Source organism: Eulemur rufifrons, chromosome 20, assembly GCF_041146395.1.
Source record: "Eulemur rufifrons isolate Redbay chromosome 20, OSU_ERuf_1, whole genome shotgun sequence".
Lineage (NCBI taxonomy): Eukaryota > Metazoa > Chordata > Mammalia > Primates > Lemuridae > Eulemur > Eulemur rufifrons.
In genome coordinates, this window is record NC_091002.1 from 7017095 (window position 1) to 7035794 (window position 18700).

Consider the following 18700-nt stretch of genomic DNA (forward strand, 5'->3'; position numbering starts at 1 on the left):
GGGTAACAGTGGCCATGCTCGTTGGGTGGCTGTGGGTTGCAGCCTACTCAGCTTCGATGTCCTCATCAGGAGATCAAAGTGTCACAGCGGGTGATACAGTGGGCAGTGGGTGATTGAGTGGGCTAGGAGGCTAACGCATTTGGTACATGGTGGGCCTTGGTGGGCTCCCTGCCTCTCCCCTGGCCGGGTGGCCTGGCCCTCCTATTATAAGAGGTGACTGTAGGCAGGAAAGCACCCCACCCTTTATGACCCCTGTTTCTTGGCCTCAGCAAGTGGGGAGTCTGTCCCCCAGGACGTGCATGTGACACAGGTGTCCCAGGAGGGTCTGGTTGGTAGCAGCCCTCTGTTCCTGAGGGGGCTGGCCTGGGGCTGGTGGCAGGGACTAGGTCCTGTCTGGGTGAGAGGTGTCCAGCATCAGATGCCAGTGTGCTCCTAGAACTGCCTCCTGGAGCCTTCTCAGGCCCAGTGGGGTGGACGCTCAGCAAATGTGTGCTGAGGGAGCAGGCCTAGCTTGACCCCAGCAGCGAGCATGGTGGCCACTGGGAAGGGGAGGGGTAGAACAGGCTGGACTTGGGGAAGTTCTGCCTCCTGTGGGTTCCTCATCTGGCCAGGAGTCAGCTTGACTCTGACCTCAGAGGAGACTGCCTGTCTGCTTCCAGGGATCCCGACACAGGTGCCTAGCAGACTGCCCACCCGGCCGTGTCCCTTTGACCCCTGGAGGTTAACAGCAAGGTGGGGCCGGGTGTGTGTGGGGGGGTGCTCTCCCAGCCCCTGATCTGCTCTGCCCTTGCTTTGTAGACAAGGACACTGAGGCTGGAGAGGCTGCCTGGGGGGCCCAGGCCCTGCTCTGTGGGTGCACAGCCCCTGCAAGGGCATCCCTCTCATGGCTGAGGCCCCCTGGGATGAAGAAGTGGGGGTCCTTGGGGCTGGATAAATGGTTTAGTTCAGCAAATGGAGAGTAGGGGGAATCCAGCTAGTTGGAGTGTGGATGAGATCTGCCCATGCTGCAGGAAGCGCCTGGTGCCTGCGTCACGTGGGCACTAGTGCTGGGGACACACGGGATGAACACTGGGATCTCTGCTCCCAGAGCTGACGTCAGGAAAGGGGCAGGTAGCTGACAGATAGAGATGCCACAGGTGTGGGTGTGCAACAGGTGGGCCAGGGCTGTGCCTGCGGGTGGTGGGTCCAGCCCAGAGGCAGTGTGTGTGGTCTGGGTGAGGGGCCAAGGGGGCAGGAGTGGGGGTGAGGGCCAGCGGGGAGGCTGGAGCATGCTCAGAGCCAGCCCCGAAGGCGCTGTGGGAGAGCATCACTGGACTTTGCACAGGACTTTCCAGGTCACTCTCCTTTGGCATTTCCTCCCTTCCTGACATGACAATGGCGTGGCCAGCGGAACCCAGTGACCAGAAGCCCCACCCACCATGCCAGGGGGTCCTGTCGGCCCCACTCCTCAGATGAGGAAACTGAGGCTCAGAGTGGAACACAGGCTAGGAAGAGGGGATTAAGCCCAGCCTGTTCCCCCCATGCCTGTGCTCTAACTACTGCACCATTCTGCCTGCCAAGTACCCACGGTGAGATGGCCCTCTCGAGAGGGAGCCGCTGGTCAGGCTGGCCTGAGCGCCTCTCTTAGGACCGCGCAGGGCCTGGGGCCTTGGGTGCCCAGGCTGGCTGCAGTGGGGGCAGTGACCCCCTTCAGGCCAGGCTGGGCGGGCTACAGCCTTGTGAGGAGCCAGGAACTATAGACCGGGGCCACACCTCAGCACTCTGGAAATTTTTTCTCCGGCAATTAAAAGGTGGAAATTCGTCAGTGTTTACAGTGAACTGAAGTGTGAATCCTGAACGCCTCTGCTGGCTTGTGGTTTCAGGCAGGAGAGTAGCTCCAGGCGAGCTCCCCCTGCAACTCAGCTGCGTCACTGTCCCCAGCCCCACCCACCTCACCTAGGAACCCCTGCCCTGGCCTCCTCCCTCCAGCCAACGTGCTGCGCCTTCCTGGCCTGGCCAGAGCTCTGCACCAGGTGCGGGGACCATGGGCAGCGCTGATCCTCATGCCCAGCAGGCACTTGGCCATGGGGAGATGCTGCAGCCCAGCTCAGGAACACTTGCTGGGTACAGAAGCGACAGGCTTGGGAGTGGAAGGCCCCAGTGGGGCATCCAGGGATGTGTGGGCGTTGTGAGTCCCCTCTGGAGCGCAAGGGCTGTCCCAGAGCAGAAAACCCACCCTGGCCCACAGTATGGTCTTGCCCTTGGAAACCCAGGCAGTCATGCGTATGGGGCCTCTTTCTGCACTTTCCTTAATTGTCTTTGTCCCTTGGACACAGGAGTGACCTAACTGCCTCCTACCTCCACCCTAGGCAGTCCCTCTAGTATTTCACGTGTTCTGGGGACACTAGCTGACCCCAGTGCACCGGCTTCTCTTCATTTTGCAGTGAGTAACCTTGCTTGTGTACCCAGCGCTGGCTAGTACCTTGTCCGACCAGGCAGAGGTCCTGGGGCATGGATGGGCCTTGGCTGCAGCCTTGCTGACATCAGTTCTTTGAAAAACTCTTTGCTGAGGGTCAGATTAGCTCTAAATTACAAATTCTTCACTCTGAGCTCTGAGGGATTTGCTGGTTACGGCCATGTCGGGGGGCTGGCCCTATGTGTGGACATGACACTGACCATTTCCTGGGTCCTGCTGTGGGTGAGACACCCACCTGGGCCTGTGGGTTATGCCATTGACTTGGAGATTTCCAAGAATGGGACAAGGTTCTAGATGATTCCATCCTCTAGGGAAGCTGGGCACAGTGCCTCACACCTATAATCCTAGTACTTTGAGAGGCTGAGGTGAGAGGATTGCTTGAGGCTAGGAGTTTGAGACCAGCCTGAGCAGCATAATAAGACCCCATATCTATAAAAAATTAAAAAATTATCTAGACATGGGCATGTGCCTGTAGTTCCAGCTACTCGGGAGGCTGAGGCAGGAGGATCGCTTGAGCCCAGGAGTTTGAGGTTGCTGTTAGCTAGGCTGACGCCACGGCACTCTAGCCCAGGCAACAGAGTGAGACTGTCTCAAGGGAAAAAAAAAAAGGCTGGGATATGGGGCCAGCAAGCCCAGTGGGCGTGGTCAGGTGTGGCATGCTAGCCTGGCGGACCCTGTGCTTGAGAGGGTTGGGTGGTGGTGAGCCAGGCCTGCAGGAGGCTGTGGACACACGGGGAAGCCAGCTCAGGGATGCCGTGTCCAGCTGGATGTGGCCTTGCAGAGCTTGCCACTCGCCAACGGGGCATGCCCAGGACTTGGGGTCAGACTAAGTGGAAGGCTGCAGTTCATCCTGGGAAAGCACTTGGGTCAGTCCTGTGTGGCTCTTTCCCTGGGGCTGCCCTAACAAACTTCCATTGAGTGGGGGGCTAAAACCAACAGAAATTTACTTTCTCACAGTTCTGGAGACCGAAAGTCCAAAGAGAAGGTGTCCACAGGGCCACACTCCTTGTCTCTTCCAGCTTCTGGTGGTGGCTGGCACTCCTTGGCGCCCTTGGCTTGTGGCCACATCACTCCAGTCTCTTTTCCATCTTCACATGGCCTTTCCAGTGTGTGTCTTCTCCTTTCTGTCTCTTATAAGGACATTTGTCATTGGATTTAGGGCCCACCTGGCTAATCCTGAATGAGCTCCTTAACTTAATTATATCCTTAGACCCTTTCTTCAAATAAGGTCACATTCATGGGCTCTGGGGATTAGGATGTAGACACAATTAGGCCATTATACCATGTGATGCTGGGAGGGTCCTACCTTCCAGGCCACCCACTCCCTGTGCCCCAACTAAACAGTGCCCAGTACTGAGCTCGTGGGAATCCTCGAAGCCTACATCATTGTACAGTGAGTTGCATAAGGCTGGCTGGGGTCGAGGGGTCCTGGTCAGGTAGAGTCTGGGGGTGTGTCCCAGGGCTGGATGTGGGGTGGACCAGGCCCTATGGGAAGGGCTGGTGCAAAGCATCTTATTTTATTTTATTTTTTCCATGGAGGCATTTTACTTATAAGTATGTATTACATCCCTAGAAAAAGAATCCCAGAATTTTCCCTCCTGTGTGTTTTTTTCTTGCTTCTTCATGGTCCATGATGCCAGCTGAAGTTGTCAGTACAATGAAACCAAACTGGCGAGATGGGAGCAGATTATTCTGCCATTTTTCTAGATCTTTGAGTTGCACATCAACTCTGGGGCTGATCACTTCACACTGTGTAACCTGCCTGTGAGGTTCACAACAATCTTCCCAGCTCCGTGATCATCAATTATTTCAAATTCGCCAATGTAACCTACAAAACAAAACATGCTTCATCATCACAGTTAGAAACCGGATGATGACTTTGGAGCACGGCCTTATAAGAACCTGGGGTTGCCTCTCTTTTCAGCATTGTTGGTGCTCTTAAGAGCATCAGCCAGGACATTTGTGCACACCATTATGGCAGCATGGAAAGATGGTGGAAAGACAAAGCATCTTATTTAACAGCTTGAGATCTTCCCCAGTGGGGGTGCCTGTCCACCCATCCCTGGGCTCAGCGCCCTCCCTGAGCCCAGCAGATGCTCCTTGGCACATTTGGTGCCTGAGCTGCTCCTGAAGGTGGCAAGCAGGCACCAGGCTGGGTGCAGGGGCCCATGGTGCCGGGGAAGCAGGTTGCTGTCCTCATGCCACTGATCCCTGGCTGTTGGCCCAGAGAGTGCCCTCATCTCTGAACCTCAGTCTCCTCATTGCTCCAGTGCAGATGATGGCAGGACCAGCCTCTTGAGCTGTGAGTACTGAGATGAGGCAGGCGTGAGGCCTGAGTGCCAGGGCAGGGGGGCTGGTTGCAGATAGCCTTGCTCCTGAGCAGAACCCTGCGAAAGCTCTCCTTCTCTCTTCTTTTTCAGGCTGACCCTTGGCCCCCTGCCTGGCCCCACTGGCTGGCTCCCACCCACCCTCATACGGGCCCTGTGTCTGGCATGGTGGGAGGTCCCCAAGCCTAGAAATTTGAGGCATCAGCCTGGGGCAGGGGAGGATGGAGTGGGAGACCAGGGCTGCCCAAGGCAGGTGATCCTAGCCACGTGTATCTACCTGTGCGGGTGCAGGTGTGGGTCATCTCCATGGTTACCAGCACAGAGTAAAGGTCATGGAGTCACCATTACTGAGTGAGGAGGCCTGAACATCCTGTTTTTAGGAATGTGAATGGCAGTGTTACTTGAGGTGGGGGTGAACTGCTGCCTTAGGAGATGCAAGGTCACTTGGAGAAACCAAGGCCCAGAGAGGAGGGGCCTTCTGGGAAGCTGGGGTTGGGGTGACACCACATGTCTTCCCCCACGGGGCCCCCTTGTGCAACCTATTTCTCTCCTCTGGGCTGGAGCCTCTCTCAGTGCTGGACCTGGGGTTGGGCCCAGGCCCAGGCCCAGGAGCCGGGGGGGGGGGGGGGCGGGGGGGCCACCTGGCCCTCTGCTCACTCCTACCTCTGCTGCGCTTATGACCCTTGACCTGTGGTGGGGCAAGGGCAAGGTGCAGGTCTGGCTCTGGCTTCCACTTCAGGTCTCATTTGTCTGTCTAGTAAGGGGTGACATGTCCCAGTTGTTATCCCGGTGGGTTCTTGTCCCTGAATCTGCACCCCTAACCTCCCCAGGCCTTGGCCATCTATTTGTCTGTGGATTCAATATGAGCCCCTGTCCTGCCTGTGACTCCCTCACCCTACCCCCATTCTAGCAAACTCTTCCTCCTCCGTCAAACCTGGGCCCGTCCTCTGGGAGACCTTCCCGATCTAGCACCCTCTGGGCCCCACGGCTCCTTGCTGCCTACATTCCATCTGAGACCTGTCCCCCAGCTTGTCGTGGCTGGTCTGTGGCCCAGGGGTTCCTCACTTGCTATTTATCTCAACCCTGCTGCAAAAACGAGAAGAGGCTCACTCTAACCCTCTCCATTGTGTCATCTGTCTGTCTGTCAGACTGTTGTGTCCACCTTTCTGCTGAAGGCATGGTCTGCCCTTGCATGGCACAGGCTGGGGGAGGCCAGGGTAGCTGTGCCCACCTTAAGGAGGGCCCAGACACAAAATCCCAAGCTCCTCATCGTCTAGGAGATAGCGGGTGGTCTGCAGCCTGAACAGGCCCCTAGGTGGCATGGCCCCTTGGCAGCAGGTCTGTGGTTGTGGACACAGCTGGGGAGACAGAAGCTCCCTCAGCCTGGGAGCCACCCTTTTCAGGGGCCCCGAGACATAGGCCTAGGGGACGGCTGGGTGCCTGCATGGCCAGTCATGGGGGCTTGGTGTCCAGGGCCTGCTGGGCCAGAGCCACAGACAAAGGTGGGAGCGTGGGGCCGTGCCCTGGGAAACCTGGTGGGCAAGATGAGGCCACTGCAGCTCCCAGGGGCCCTGTGGTCTGTGGTTTCTGTCACCCTCAAATCCTGCCACGAGGGTGACGCCAGGCCCCAGAAAGCTCCTTTCTCCAGCTGCCTCCTCTCGAGGGTCTTGTCCCTGGGAGAGTTCTGACCTTGAGGCTCAAGCTCAGGGGAGGAGTGCGGGGGGCTCAGCACACCACGGCTTGTGTTGGAGTCCCTATTCCCCAGTCCAGCTGTGGGCCCGTGCAGGAAGGGAAACTGGGCTTGGTGGGGACAGAGCAGGCCCAGGAGGAGTGGAATTCTGAGTGGGACCCAAGACAGCGGCCGGGGAGTGACAGGAGCCCTCTCGGGCCATAATGTGCTTTAGCAAGCTAGATGTTAGCAGAGCTGGTATAGGGGTGGACGGGGGAACACAAAAAGGCCTTGTGGGGAGGGTGATTGAGAAGTGCCTGGGCCAGGCTCAGGCCTGGTCCCTCAGTCCCTTGGTGTCATAGGGCACAGAGGTGGCCACCTTAAAACCCACAGAGGTACAGCCCTCTGTGTGGCCTCAGAGGGCGGAGCCGGGCAGCAGTGTCTGCTTGGTGGAAGGAGCATGCTGGTGAGGGAGTGAGCTCCCCATGTGGTGCGTACACTCTGGTTTCATGCTGGGCCCAACGCCGGAGGGTGTGAGGGGCTTCTTGGTTTGCTAGGAAGCAGCAAGTATGCAGAGGGGGTAGGGGGTTGGCGGGGCAGCCGAGAGCTTCCTCCCAGGGGACACAGCTGGTCTTGCCCTTCAGCCCAGAGAGCCGGGGCGGTCTGACCACAGTGGTGGGTGGGGCTAAAACCCAGCTGACTGAATATCCCTGATAGGGGCGGCCCTGGGCCCCAGGCGGCTTTTAGGACCTCCCAGAGTGGAAGGGCTGCTCAGGGAGCCGGCAACAGGAAGGAGAGAGGAAGCTCTGGTGGCCACAGGCCCCAGATGGAGCAGGAGTGAGCCGTGGGCACACGGAGGCAGGCAGCGCATGGGCAGCCCGGGGCAGCAAGCCTCTCCTGTCTGGGAGATATAGGCTGAGGCCCTGGCCTACAGTCCCTGAGCTGCATGGCTTCCCTGGGCCCCAAGACACCTGCCCCCAGCTGGTCGCCAGGGAGGAGGAGAACCATTTGTTGGGTCAGTGCCATCAGGTCAGTGGGGTGGCCCTGGGATTGGGAGTCAGGAGGTGGCACTGTCCTAGCACCTGTAGGACCACTGGGGGTGGGGACACACAGGAGCCACAGCCTTATCAAGGCTGGCAGTGGGGGCCCATAGGACCTGGCCCTGGGCCTTCAAGAAACGACAGGCTCTGAGGAGAGTGGGCCCTCTCTGGCCTGAGAGACCTCAGAGCTGGACAAGCACGGAGGGAGCCCAGCGAGGGACCTGCCGGAACCCCCTGTCCCCATCATGTGCGGCTCAGCCTGCAGCAGGCAGGGAGGCAGGGGGCCAGCCTGCTGGGGTGCGGGCCCAGGTTGGGTGAGCCCTTCCCATTCCACAGCCTGCCTGGGGTGGCCTTGGTATTTGGGTCCTGTGTACAGACACTTTGTGCATGGTGTGTTTACATGTGCTGTGTGGACAGAGAGCCGCGTGAGGTCCCCACTGCTCACCTGGTGAGTGCTGTGCTCTGGGACCGGGCACAGCACAGAGGGCCCACAGGGGCCTCAGAGACCTGCTGGGTGGGGGTTCGCCTCACGAAGCCCTGCCCCTGGTCAGCAATGGGTTCTTTGGCGTGGCTCATCGCTGGGCCTTTATAGGAGAATTTTGACTTTGATTCTTGTAGAGAGAATGATTCTGGGAAGAGGAACAAGAGGAGGGGAAATTGAAAGGGAAGAACAGATGAGCTATTGTGAGGCGGAGCAGCCCAGGGGCCCCTGTGGAAGCCGCCCTGCCTGTTCATGGCACCACCATCACCAGTCGCCCACTGTGTGCCAGGCTGGGGAAGTGGCTGTGCTGGGGCGGGTAGTGGTGAGTACACCACCATTTATTGTCTGTGTGCCTGGGGGCGAGTTACTCAGTCTCTTTGACACTTGGTGTCTTTATCAGTGATGTGAGGATGATTTTGGTCTGAACTTCGGGGTGTTGGGTGTGGGGTGATCAGTGAGAAGCACAGAGCCTGGCCCACAAGATGAGTACCTAGTGCACTTGGCACAAGTCCCGAGCCTCTTCTGGCCTCAGTGTCCTAGTCTGTAAAGTAGGAGTAAAGCACCAAGCTCATGTGGGCCCTGTGAGATTTAGTGAGCTGTCAGGTAGAACTTGGCACTGGGCCCACGCAGGGCTGGGTGGTGATGAGTATTCTGACCTGTGCCCATCTGCCTGCCCAGGGCACTGGGACCACCCATGACAGGTCTTGCATTTATAGGAATATGAGTGTGAACAAGTATGTGTGTGTATGTGTGTGAGTATATATGTGATTGTGTGAATGAGTGTGAATGCATGAATGTGTGTATGAGAACATGAGTGTGTGAACAAATACATGTCTGTGTATGTATGTAAACATGTATGCACAAGTATACATGTGAGTGGGTGCATGTGAGAATGAGTGCATGTATATGTATGAATGTGTGTGCGCATGTGAGTGAGAATGTGCGCGTATTTGAGTGGGTGAATGAGTGTGCTGGGGGGAACTGATGTCTTTTCCCTGATGAGACCCCCCCAGCCCTACCTTGCTCTGCAGCTCCCACAGACAGAGCTGGCCTGGTCACCAGTAACCGTAAGTTCCTGACACTGTAGTCACATGAGGTGCTGGCTCCCTCACCTCAGCCATGTCTGCAGGTGGCGGGGGAGAGCCTGCAGGAGCCCAGCCCTCCAGGGCCCCCACCCCCCTCTCATACACAGTCTCACACCTGTGTGCATACATGCACTCATGAGCACACACACTAGTGTGTGCACATATAACCTCCCACATGAGAGCCATGCAGCTCTTGTGCTTGTCCTGTGCAAGTGCACTGTCAGTACGTTAACTGGGTATGTGGAGCCGCAGTGCATGCCGGCCTGCACAGGCCATGACTGCGTACCCCTCGGGGCTCACAGGGCCCCAGGGTGGTGGGAGCCACAGAGCCTGCACTTAGTGGAGCTCAGTGGGGCGGTCTGTCTCTGTGGGATAGTGGTTTTCACTTGCCTGCCCTACCCCCACTCCAGCAGCCTCAGGCCTTGGGGTGACCTGAGCCCATTTTGAGACAAGGTGGGGAGATGAGCACAGAAACAGAGCCCTGGAGAGCGTGTCCCAGTTGCCCATTGTCCCTAACCTGCACACACATGCACACCCACACAATATGCAGGCTCATATGCATGTCCACACCTGTGCACACACATAAGGCTCACACACCTTCTGGAAGGGCTCACAGAGCCCGGCAGCCACCACCAGCTCTGCCCCAACATTGACCTGCGTCTCCAGAGTCTTGCCCAGACGGCAGCTGCCCGGGCAGTGCCGGGGTGTCAGGGGCCTCTGAGGAGTGGACGCTGGAGGAAGTGGGGCTCAGCTGAGGAAGGGCCCCGAGTGGGATTTGGTTTTTTAAAAATTATTTATTTATTTTTTTTTTTGAGACAAAGTCTTGCTCTGTTGCCCAGACTAAAGTGCTGTGGCATCAGCCTAGCTCACAGCAACCTCCAACTCCTGGGCTCAAGTGATCCTCCTGCCAGCCTCCCGAGTAGCTGGGACTACAGGCGCACACCACCACACCCGACTAATTTTTTGTTTCTATTTTTAGTTGTCTGCCTGGCTAATTTTTCCTATTTTTAGTAGAGACAGGGTCTTGCACGTGCTCAGGCTGGTCTCAAACTCCTGATCTCTGGCAATCCTCCTGCCTCAGCCTCCTACAGTGCCCCGAGTGGGATTTGAACCTAAGTGTTAGGCACTCTCCCTCACAGCCACACGGTGACAGGTTCCCACAGGGGTGCCTGCCTCTACAGAATAGGGGACTGAGATCTCCCAGCGAGCTGACACGAAGGGCTGTGGAGCCCCCTGGGGTGAACAAATAGAATTTGACCATCGGGTACCTGGTGCTGTGGTTGAGGCAGTACTGTGGGCACCGAGGGGGATAGCCAAGGAGTAAATGTGGAGGCCAGGCCAGCCAGGTGTGTGGGTCCCCCTCAGGGATGCCCCTCGGCTTTCCCAGGCACAGGTGGGGCTGCAGTCTGAAAGCTGGGCTGAAATTCCCCAAGAGCTGCATGGTCACCACGGCCACTGTGGCCTGTCATCACCCTCACCCTCTGCTGCCACTTCCCCTTTCTGCTCAGACTGGCCTGGCGCTGGGCTTCTGGACAGGTGCCACCCACTGGTGCAAGGCAGGGCCAGGTTGGGTGGAGGAGGTTGGGGCAGCAGGGATGCACTTCCCCTTGGACAGCCCATCCTCTGGAGATGGGCTGGGAGTGTCAGTGTCTGTGCCTGAAGTGAGGACATTCCCAGGGGAAGTGAAGGTGGAGCACAACCTGGCTGGCCTTGTCACCACCTGCCCTCCCCACCCAAGGTCAGTCAGTGGCCTCCTAGGAGCCTTCATTCTACCCACAGTGGGATTGCAGGCAGGTGGGAATGAGCCCCGCTCATAGGCCTCCCCCTGCCTGGCCACTGAGCTGAAACAGGTAGGGCTGTAACCTGCCCCAACTCCTCCTGCTGAACCTTGCCCAGGTATGGAGCCCGGAAGAAGGAACACTTGAAGCAACTCTTACATTCATCTTTGGATTGTTGCTAGCATATAGAAATACAATTGATTTTTGTGTGTTGATCTTGTATCCTGCCACCTTGCTGAACATGTTTATTCTAATACCTTTTTAGTGGACTCCGTGGAATTTTCTATATATAAAATCATCTAATCGGTGGATAGTTTTACTTCTTTCTTTCCAATCTGGATAAATTTTATTTGTTTTTGTTGCCTAATTACTCCAGCCAGAATCTCTAGTACAATGTTGAATAGAAGTGGGGAGGGCAAACATCTTTATCTTGTTTCTGTTCTTGGGGGAAAAGCTTTCAGTCTTTTACCAGTAGGTATGATGTTAACTGTGAACTGTGGGCTTTTCATAGATGTCCTTTATCAGGTTGAGGAAGTTTCCTTTTATTCCTGTGAGTGGTTTTCTAATCATGAAGGATTGTTGAATTTTGTCAAGTGCTTTTTCTTCATCTATTGAGATGATCATGTTGTTTTGTCCTTTATTCTGTTGATATGGTGGGGTTTTTTATGGGGGGACCAGGGTCTCGCTCTGTTACCTGGACTAAAGTGCAGTGGTGTCGTAGCTCACTGCAACCTCAAATTCCTGCTCAAGCCATCCTCCTGCCTTGGTCTCCTGAGTACCTGGGACTACAGGCGTGTACCACCATGCCTGGCTAATTTTTCTATTTTTTATAGAGACAAGGTCTTGCTCTTCCTTCCGCTGGTCTCGAACTCCTGGCCTCAAGCAATCCTCCCACCTGAGCCTCCCAAAGTTCTGGGATTACAGATATGATGGTTCATGATATGGTGTTTTACATTAATTGAGTTTTGAATATTAAACCAACTTCGCATTCCTGGATAAATCCCACTTGATCTTGGTGTAGAATCCTTTTTATATGTTGCTGGATTCAGATTCAGTTTGTTAGTATTTTGTTGAGGATGTTTATGTCTATATCCATAAGGGATATTGGTATTTCTTTTCTTGTGATGTCTTTGTCTGGTTTTGGTATTGGGATAATGCTGGCCTTACAGAATGAGTTCCCTCCTCTTTTATTTTCTGGAAGAGTTTGTGAAGGACTGGTGTTCTTTCAAACCAACTTTTGAAGGCTGAGTTAGTTCAGTCGCAGCTGTAGACAGTGGACACAGCATGGACTTCGGCCTGGAGGTGGTTGTGTCATGGATTTGGGTAATGGAGCCATGAGGTCTGGCTGGCACAGGTGCACAGAAGGGCGAGGGCAGGAGGAGAGGGTGTGAGAAGGGTCCACAGGGGCTATATCAGGAAGGGTCAGGTGGGCATGAGGTGGCCCCAGAGGCTCAGCACAGAGCAGTGATGGGAATGGTGTGCATGTTGGGGGTGTCCTGGAGGAAAGACCCTGGAGGCAGGGGAGACCTGAGGAGGAGAGATGGTGGGGCTGCCAAGAAGCACTGTGGAGGAGGACAGGCAGGGTGGCTGGAAGGAGGAGGGCTGGGTATGGTGCAGTGGAGGAAGGGGCAAGTGTGCTGGGGACAAAGGCACAAAGGTGGGATGGAGGCTGCGGTGAGATTTGAAGGGTGGATGTCGGAAGAGTCTCAGAGAGCTGGCCTGAGGTGGAGGAGGACTTGAAGCACAGAGCTGGGTACCCAGTATGGACAGCTGAGTGTACGAGTTAGTGCAACCACCTCAGGGCCCATGGGCGTTCCTGCTGCCTTCTGCCCCAGGTGGCTCATCTCAGTAGTAGCGGGTATGCAGGTGGGAGATGGAGGAGGCAGGTGCCTGGGAGGCCAGCAAGGGCCTTCACCAGCCTTTGGCCAGCCTGGGGGACTCTTCTGGGAGAGGTGCCTGTACATGGGCAAGCAGGTGGGAGTTTCGAGGACCAGACCCCCTGCTCCTTGGAGAATCCCGGGTTGGAGGCGCACTGAGTCACACAGGCAAAGGGGAGTGGGGGTGGGTGGGTAAGAAGAGGTGGGGGCATTGGGCCAGCCAGAACTCTGTCAACCCCATACAGCCCTCAGAGGCAGGGTGCCATTTTATAGAGGCACATACTGAGACCTGATGGAAAAACAACTTTTCCACGGGAGCTCCCTGCAGGGTGGCTGGTGGGATTGGGGCCTGGACTCAGGTGTTGGGGGATGACGCCTGGACCCTCCTCTGCATGGAAGGCTTCTTGATTCCGGGCTGCACTGATATTCGGCAGCTTCCGTCCCCAGCGGCCCCCACCACCCTCGGTGTAGCAGGTGGGGACACTGAGGCCCGGAAGGGGCGGAGGGGGCGCCTGGCTCAGGCTGACCCGCGGCGCGGGGCGGGAAGACGGGCCCGGGAGTCCTCACCTGCCCGTCCCCGCCTACGAGGGGCGGAGCCGGCGGCCACCCGGCCTGGGGCGCGGGCGCGGGGCGAGGGCGCGGCGGGCATGGCGGGCTCCGGGCCCCGACCGCGCTGCTGGGGCCGATGGGAGGTGGGCGCGGGGGACGAGGCGGCGGCCGGAGGAACCGGCCCGGGGCTGTGTCGGTGCGCGCAGGGGAGGCGGCCGCGGGCCGCCCTCGGGAAGCCGGCGTGGACCCCGTGAGTACCGCCCGGACCCCCGGCCCCGGTCCCGGGCTCAGACCTGGGCCGTAAACCACTGGACCGCGACCCCGGACCCGGACCGGGAACCCCGGGCGATGCTCGCGCGCTTCCTGCGGGAACAAAGGCGGGCGGGTCTTGGGGCTCATGGCCGGGCGCGGGGCTCGTCCTTCTACCAGCACCTCTCCGTGTCTGGGCGTGGGCACCCGGCACCCTCTCCTCCCCACTGCGGGGCTCTGTCGGGGGCTGGGCCGGGTGGGCAGGCGTGTGTCCGTGCCTTTGTTCCAAGCCCTATTGTTGGGCACCCTGTACCAGGAGGCCGTCCCAGGAGGGTTGGATTTATGTGCAGATGGGCCGCTGTGGAGTCACCCAGGTAGAGTGGGCAGAAGGCAGCCTGGGTCTTCCGAGGCAGTAATCTCTCTCTTGGACATTTCATGGAAGCTGCTGGTTTGCTAAGAGCAGGGAGTAGTTTTCCTTACATGTGTTTTGGGGTTGGAGCTGTAGTGGGACAAGTCCCAGCCGGACTGGTCCTCTGGGTCTGGTCCTAGCTGCTCCATGCCTACTGTCATCCAACTCCCCTAGGGCCCCAGCAGGACCTGTCCAGGGTGGGGCAGGTACAGACAAAACAGTACAGGGTGTGTGTATGGGGGGGGGGGGCAGGCGGCGGTACCGTTTAGCGGGACCACAGGTGGCAGACAGTGTAACTGGGCACTTGGAACGCCTCACAGAAGAGGGAATTCTTAATGTGGGTCTCGAAGGATGAGTAGGGATTCTCTGCCTGGGGAGAGGTGGAGGTCGTTCCAGGGATCGGTGGAAGTGCGAAATAGCCTGGCCAATTTCAAGACGGACAGCTGGAGCATGAGTAGGGGGCAGGGCCTGATGCCAGGGCTTGGGATGTTGCGTCCCGTGGGCTTGGGTCAACCCCAAGGCAGTCACCAGTGATCATGGGCTATAGTTCCCGCAGGGGCTCAAGCAGGATAGGTGAGTGATGCTCCAGGCAGATGGGGTGGACACCAGCCCATCCACCAAATGGTGGTCCCAGCCTCTGCTGAGGAGGGTGTGCTTTGTGCCGGGCTGGGTCCACTCTGTCCTCCAGCAACTAAGGCCTAGGGATCGTCCAGAAAGCTGAGCCACGTGAGCCCAGGTTGTTTGACCAGGAAACTGGAGGCTCTTGGCTATCTACTTTCCTGCTTCCTGTCTAGGGCAGGCTCCATTATAGGCTCACCTAACACTGGAGCTTGGGGTGGTTATGGCCTAAGGCCTGCCTTACTGGGCTGGGTTCCTGGGTTCATTCATCCCTGCACCTCAGCCCCGACCGGGCCTTGTGCTCAGTAGGTGTGGGCTGAATGAACCAGGGAGGATAAAGGACATGCTTAGCCCTCAGGTTCCATGAAGGCCAGGTGTGTGGCTTCATGGACCAGGGGCTGACCGAATAGACCAGGTGGCCCTGTCTTCCCGGGGGCCCACTTGGAAGCCTGAGGCCTTCAGAAAAGGGGTTTTCTCGTCCTTCATTGCCTTACCCTCCATGCTGTCTCTTGGATCTTGGCAGTGTTCCTGCAAGTGCCCCAGCTAAGCTGTCTCCTGTCCCCCAGCCCTGGCTGAGCCATGTCCCTTTCTCTTTTATCACAGCTTCATGGCGGCTGAGGAGATGCACTGGCCTGTCCCCATGAAGGCCATTGGTGCCCAGAATCTGCTAACCATGCCTGGGGGTGTGGCCAAAGCTGGATACCTGCACAAGAAGGGTGGTACCCAGCTGCAGCTGCTCAAATGTGAGTCCCCTGGGTGGCGGGGGGGGGGGGGCACAGTGGGAGGACATGGGGCGGAGCTGAGCCCTGATTGCTCCTTGGGCAAATAAGCAGTCTATCTGAGCCTCTCCTTCCTCACACAGTGGGCCTCTGGACTTTCCTTTCCCTGTCTGGCAGCTGGCCCCTCATGGGGACTTGAGATCGGCCTCCCCAGCCCCCAGGACTGGCAGAGTCCAGGTGGTGCAGCTGGCAAAGAGACAGGAAAGGCGTTTAGTGCAAGGTGCTGGCCAGCTGGCCACAGGGTCTTCAGCCTGCAGCCAGGACCAGGGTACCTTGGGTGGCTTGCTAGGTCTGGCCCTTGGTGCTGCTGTCGCCTCATCTGTGGGTGTTCAGAGAGTTCCTTGGACATTCGGCCCAAGTTGAGACCTGGCTGAGTGCTGGACCTCTGGGGTTGTATGAGACCTGGGCTCTGGCCCCTAGGACAGCAGTCTGGGGAGCTCTCAGGCCTGGGAGATGCCCAAGTGTGGAGACACTGATGGCCAAAGAGCATTAGGGCCTGGGCAGTGGGTGCTGCATGCCTTTGCCCTGGCAGTGCTCTCTGCCAGGGACTCCCTGGGCCTCCTGGTTGAGGTGTTCAGTTTCTGTATGGGCACTGGGTAGGCTGGTCTCTTTGTGCTGGGAGCCTCCATGGAAGGCTACAACTGACCTGCCCACAAGACCTGGAGGGGCCGCTTGGGGCTGGGCAGGAGAGTGTGGGGCTCTCAGTGTAACTCCCCACCTAGTGGGGGCTCTATATCAGTGGCTCTCATTGGCAAGCTCTCTGGGCTCCTTAGCCTCTCTCTCTAGCTCTGGGGTCCAGGGAGTCCCCAGCTTCCCATGGCACCCAGCAAGACAGCTGTGGCCTTCCTGGGCTCTGGCTCTGGCTCTGGCTCTGTCCTTCCTCCACACAGCCCCCCAAACTTGTGGGTGGCCAGGTCTGCCCTGAAGTGGTGCTCTGGGGTTGGCCAGCATGCTCGTGAACTTGTCTGTATTTGCCCCCAGAGTAGATTCCTGGGGAGGGGCAGCCAGCCCAGCCCCTGTTCTTCCGTTCAGCAGGGCTCAGAGGCAGGAGGCCTGGCTCCAAGTTGCCCAGGGCCTCTGGGGAGGGTCCTTAGAATGGGATCTGCCCACTGGCCCCTGGCAGCTTAGCCCTGTCTTGCCACGCTCCCGCAGGGCCCCTGCGCTTTGTCATCATCCACAAGCGATGCATCTACTACTTCAAGAGCAGCACATCAGCCTCCCCACAGGGCGCCTTCTCATTGAGTGGCTATAACCGGTGAGTGCCCATCCGGCCTGCTGACCTGACCCCACGGCCAGCCGGCTGTCCTGTCAGCCCCGCCGACAGCTCTGGCTGGGCCCACCCCTCAGTCTCACCCAAGGATGGTCCAGGCTTTTCAAAATGGCCTTTGTCCCCCACCCCAGGCTGTGCGCGGCCTCTGCCACGCCAATGGCCCAACCTCCATGATACCTCTCCCTCTTCTCACATTCTGCTCCAGGCTTTTGCTGAGGACCTGGGGGTGAGGCTGGGGGCTTCCTGTGGCTTCATGGACAAGTCCTGAGGGCCTGCTCTCCGGAGTCTCCACTCAGCCATGGCCCAGTGACTTCTGTGTCCCTCCTCCCTGCCCTGCCCTGCCCCTTCACCCACTGTAGCCTCTTTCCAGGGAACCAAGAGCCCAGCCAACCTAGGCCCTGTCCTAAACTTGGCCCTGCCCCTGGCTCCAGGGACCTCCAGGCTGGGGGCCAGTTGCCTGCTTTACATGTGCCATGGGCTGCCCTCCATCCAGTGAGGGGCCTCAAATCTGCCCTTGAGGCCTTCTGGACTAATGGCAGGTGGCAGTGGCCCGAGCCCTCTAGATGGGATGGGGCATGCTGGTGCACGTGGGCCTATGAGCCCCTTGGGGCCCACGGAGCAGGGTTTAGGTGCTGGCTCTTGGCTATGGTTCTAGGGGTTGTACCACTTGGACCCTGCACGCTGCAGCATTAGTCTGCATCTCTTACACCCCTTACGGGCCCAGCCCCTCCTGCCCGTGAGGAACCAAGGGTCACATGGTATTGGCAGTGGGACCAGGACCCTCACATATACTTTGGGACCTGGCTTGCACTCTGGCCACAGCCTTATAGGGCAGCCTTGCCAAAACTCCCAACTGGCCCAGAGCACTGGCCAAGGCAGGTAGGAATCCTGAGGGCCTTGTGGGTGGCAGGCAGGCTCTGGTCAATCAAAGCTCTTGGGTCCCTTGGGGAGGGTTATTCCATTTCCCCAGACACTGCGCTCCAGCCTCCAGCGTGTGCCAGCCATGACGTGAGCACTGGGCCCAGTGGTAGATGCAGCTGTGCCCTGGGTAATTGTCCAGCCCATCAGGGCCAGCTGGGCCTGGGATGGGCACACCTGCCTAGGTGCCGGGCAGGCAGCGATCCCTCCACAGTAAACTTTCTGGTCTCTGTGCAAACCCCACATCCTGGCCAGATGAGCAGGCCACAGAGCAGTCACAAGTCATTCCCTGAAATGCACGCAGGGCTGCTGCTGCATAGTGAGGGCCCAGACCCCCGGAGGGTCCCTCCATAGGCAGGCCAGGGGCCACGTGAGGCCGGAGGTGGGAGGGTAGTGTCCATGTAAAGCGGCACTGGTGGGCATTGAGGGTGATGTCCTCATCTCCCATGCCTTGCTGCTCCCAGGAGGCCCTCCCAGCGCCCAGCACCCCTCTGTCAGCTCCCTGCCTGCACCCACTCTCCCATCTGCCTGGGCATGAGACCCTCCACCTAGGACATGTAAGCAGGGACCATCCAGATGTGCCATGTTCCTTGGGGCATGGTGCTGTATACCCAGACCCGTCCAGGCAGGGGACCAGGTGAGGCTATCCCTACGGCTGTGGACCAGGTGCTGACCGCTGGTGCTGTGCCTTCAGGGTGATGCGGGCAGCTGAGGAGACGACATCCAGCAATGTTTTTCCCTTCAAGATCGTCCACATCAGCAAGAAGCACCGCACGTGGTTCTTCTCAGCCTCCTCTGAGGATGAGCGCAAGGTGAGGGGGGGCGGGGAGACGTGGCTGGGTGTGGGCAGCTGGATGGGTGCCGGCCCGCAGCCCCCATCCCCATGCCCAGGGCCTGGAACCAGTGCCACACAGAATGTGCTGACCTGGGGGGCCCCCCAAGTGGTTCAGGTGCAGCCACAGCCCCAGGAGGGCCAGGCTGTGCTGAGTCATACCACCTGAGCTGACCCAGTCAGCGTTCCCAGCCTTGGTGGTCACTGCAGAGTAGCCGGGACATCGAGGGGGGAGGTATGAGAGGTGCCACCCTGGTGGCACCATGTCCACGGCTGCCCCGGCTGTCCCACAGAGCTGGATGGCCTTGCTGCGCAGGGAGATTGGCCACTTCCACGAGAAGAAGGAGCTGTCCCTGGACACCAG

General features: G+C 58.4%; 1 protein-coding gene and 1 pseudogene across 3 annotated transcripts in view; one reads left to right on the forward strand and one right to left on the reverse strand.

Annotated features, from left to right (window-relative positions):
• SH3BP2 (SH3 domain binding protein 2) overlaps positions 1-18700 on the forward strand; it is a 37945-nt gene that overhangs the window by 11470 nt on the left and 7775 nt on the right. Inside the window, exons 1-5 of one of the 3 annotated variants that reach the window (XM_069496470.1) lie at positions 7398-7480; positions 15141-15280; positions 16469-16571; positions 18199-18316; positions 18630-18700. In XM_069496470.1, the coding sequence (XP_069352571.1) occupies positions 7398-7480; positions 15141-15280; positions 16469-16571; positions 18199-18316; positions 18630-18700 (515 nt within the window). Of the gene's footprint in view, positions 1-7397; positions 7481-13359; positions 13512-15140; positions 15281-16468; positions 16572-18198; positions 18317-18629 lie in introns of those variants that run through there. The other 2 variants (XM_069496469.1, XM_069496471.1) reach the window with 2 other exon arrangements.
• On the reverse strand, positions 3998-4431 carry LOC138400932 (small ribosomal subunit protein uS8-like; annotated as a pseudogene).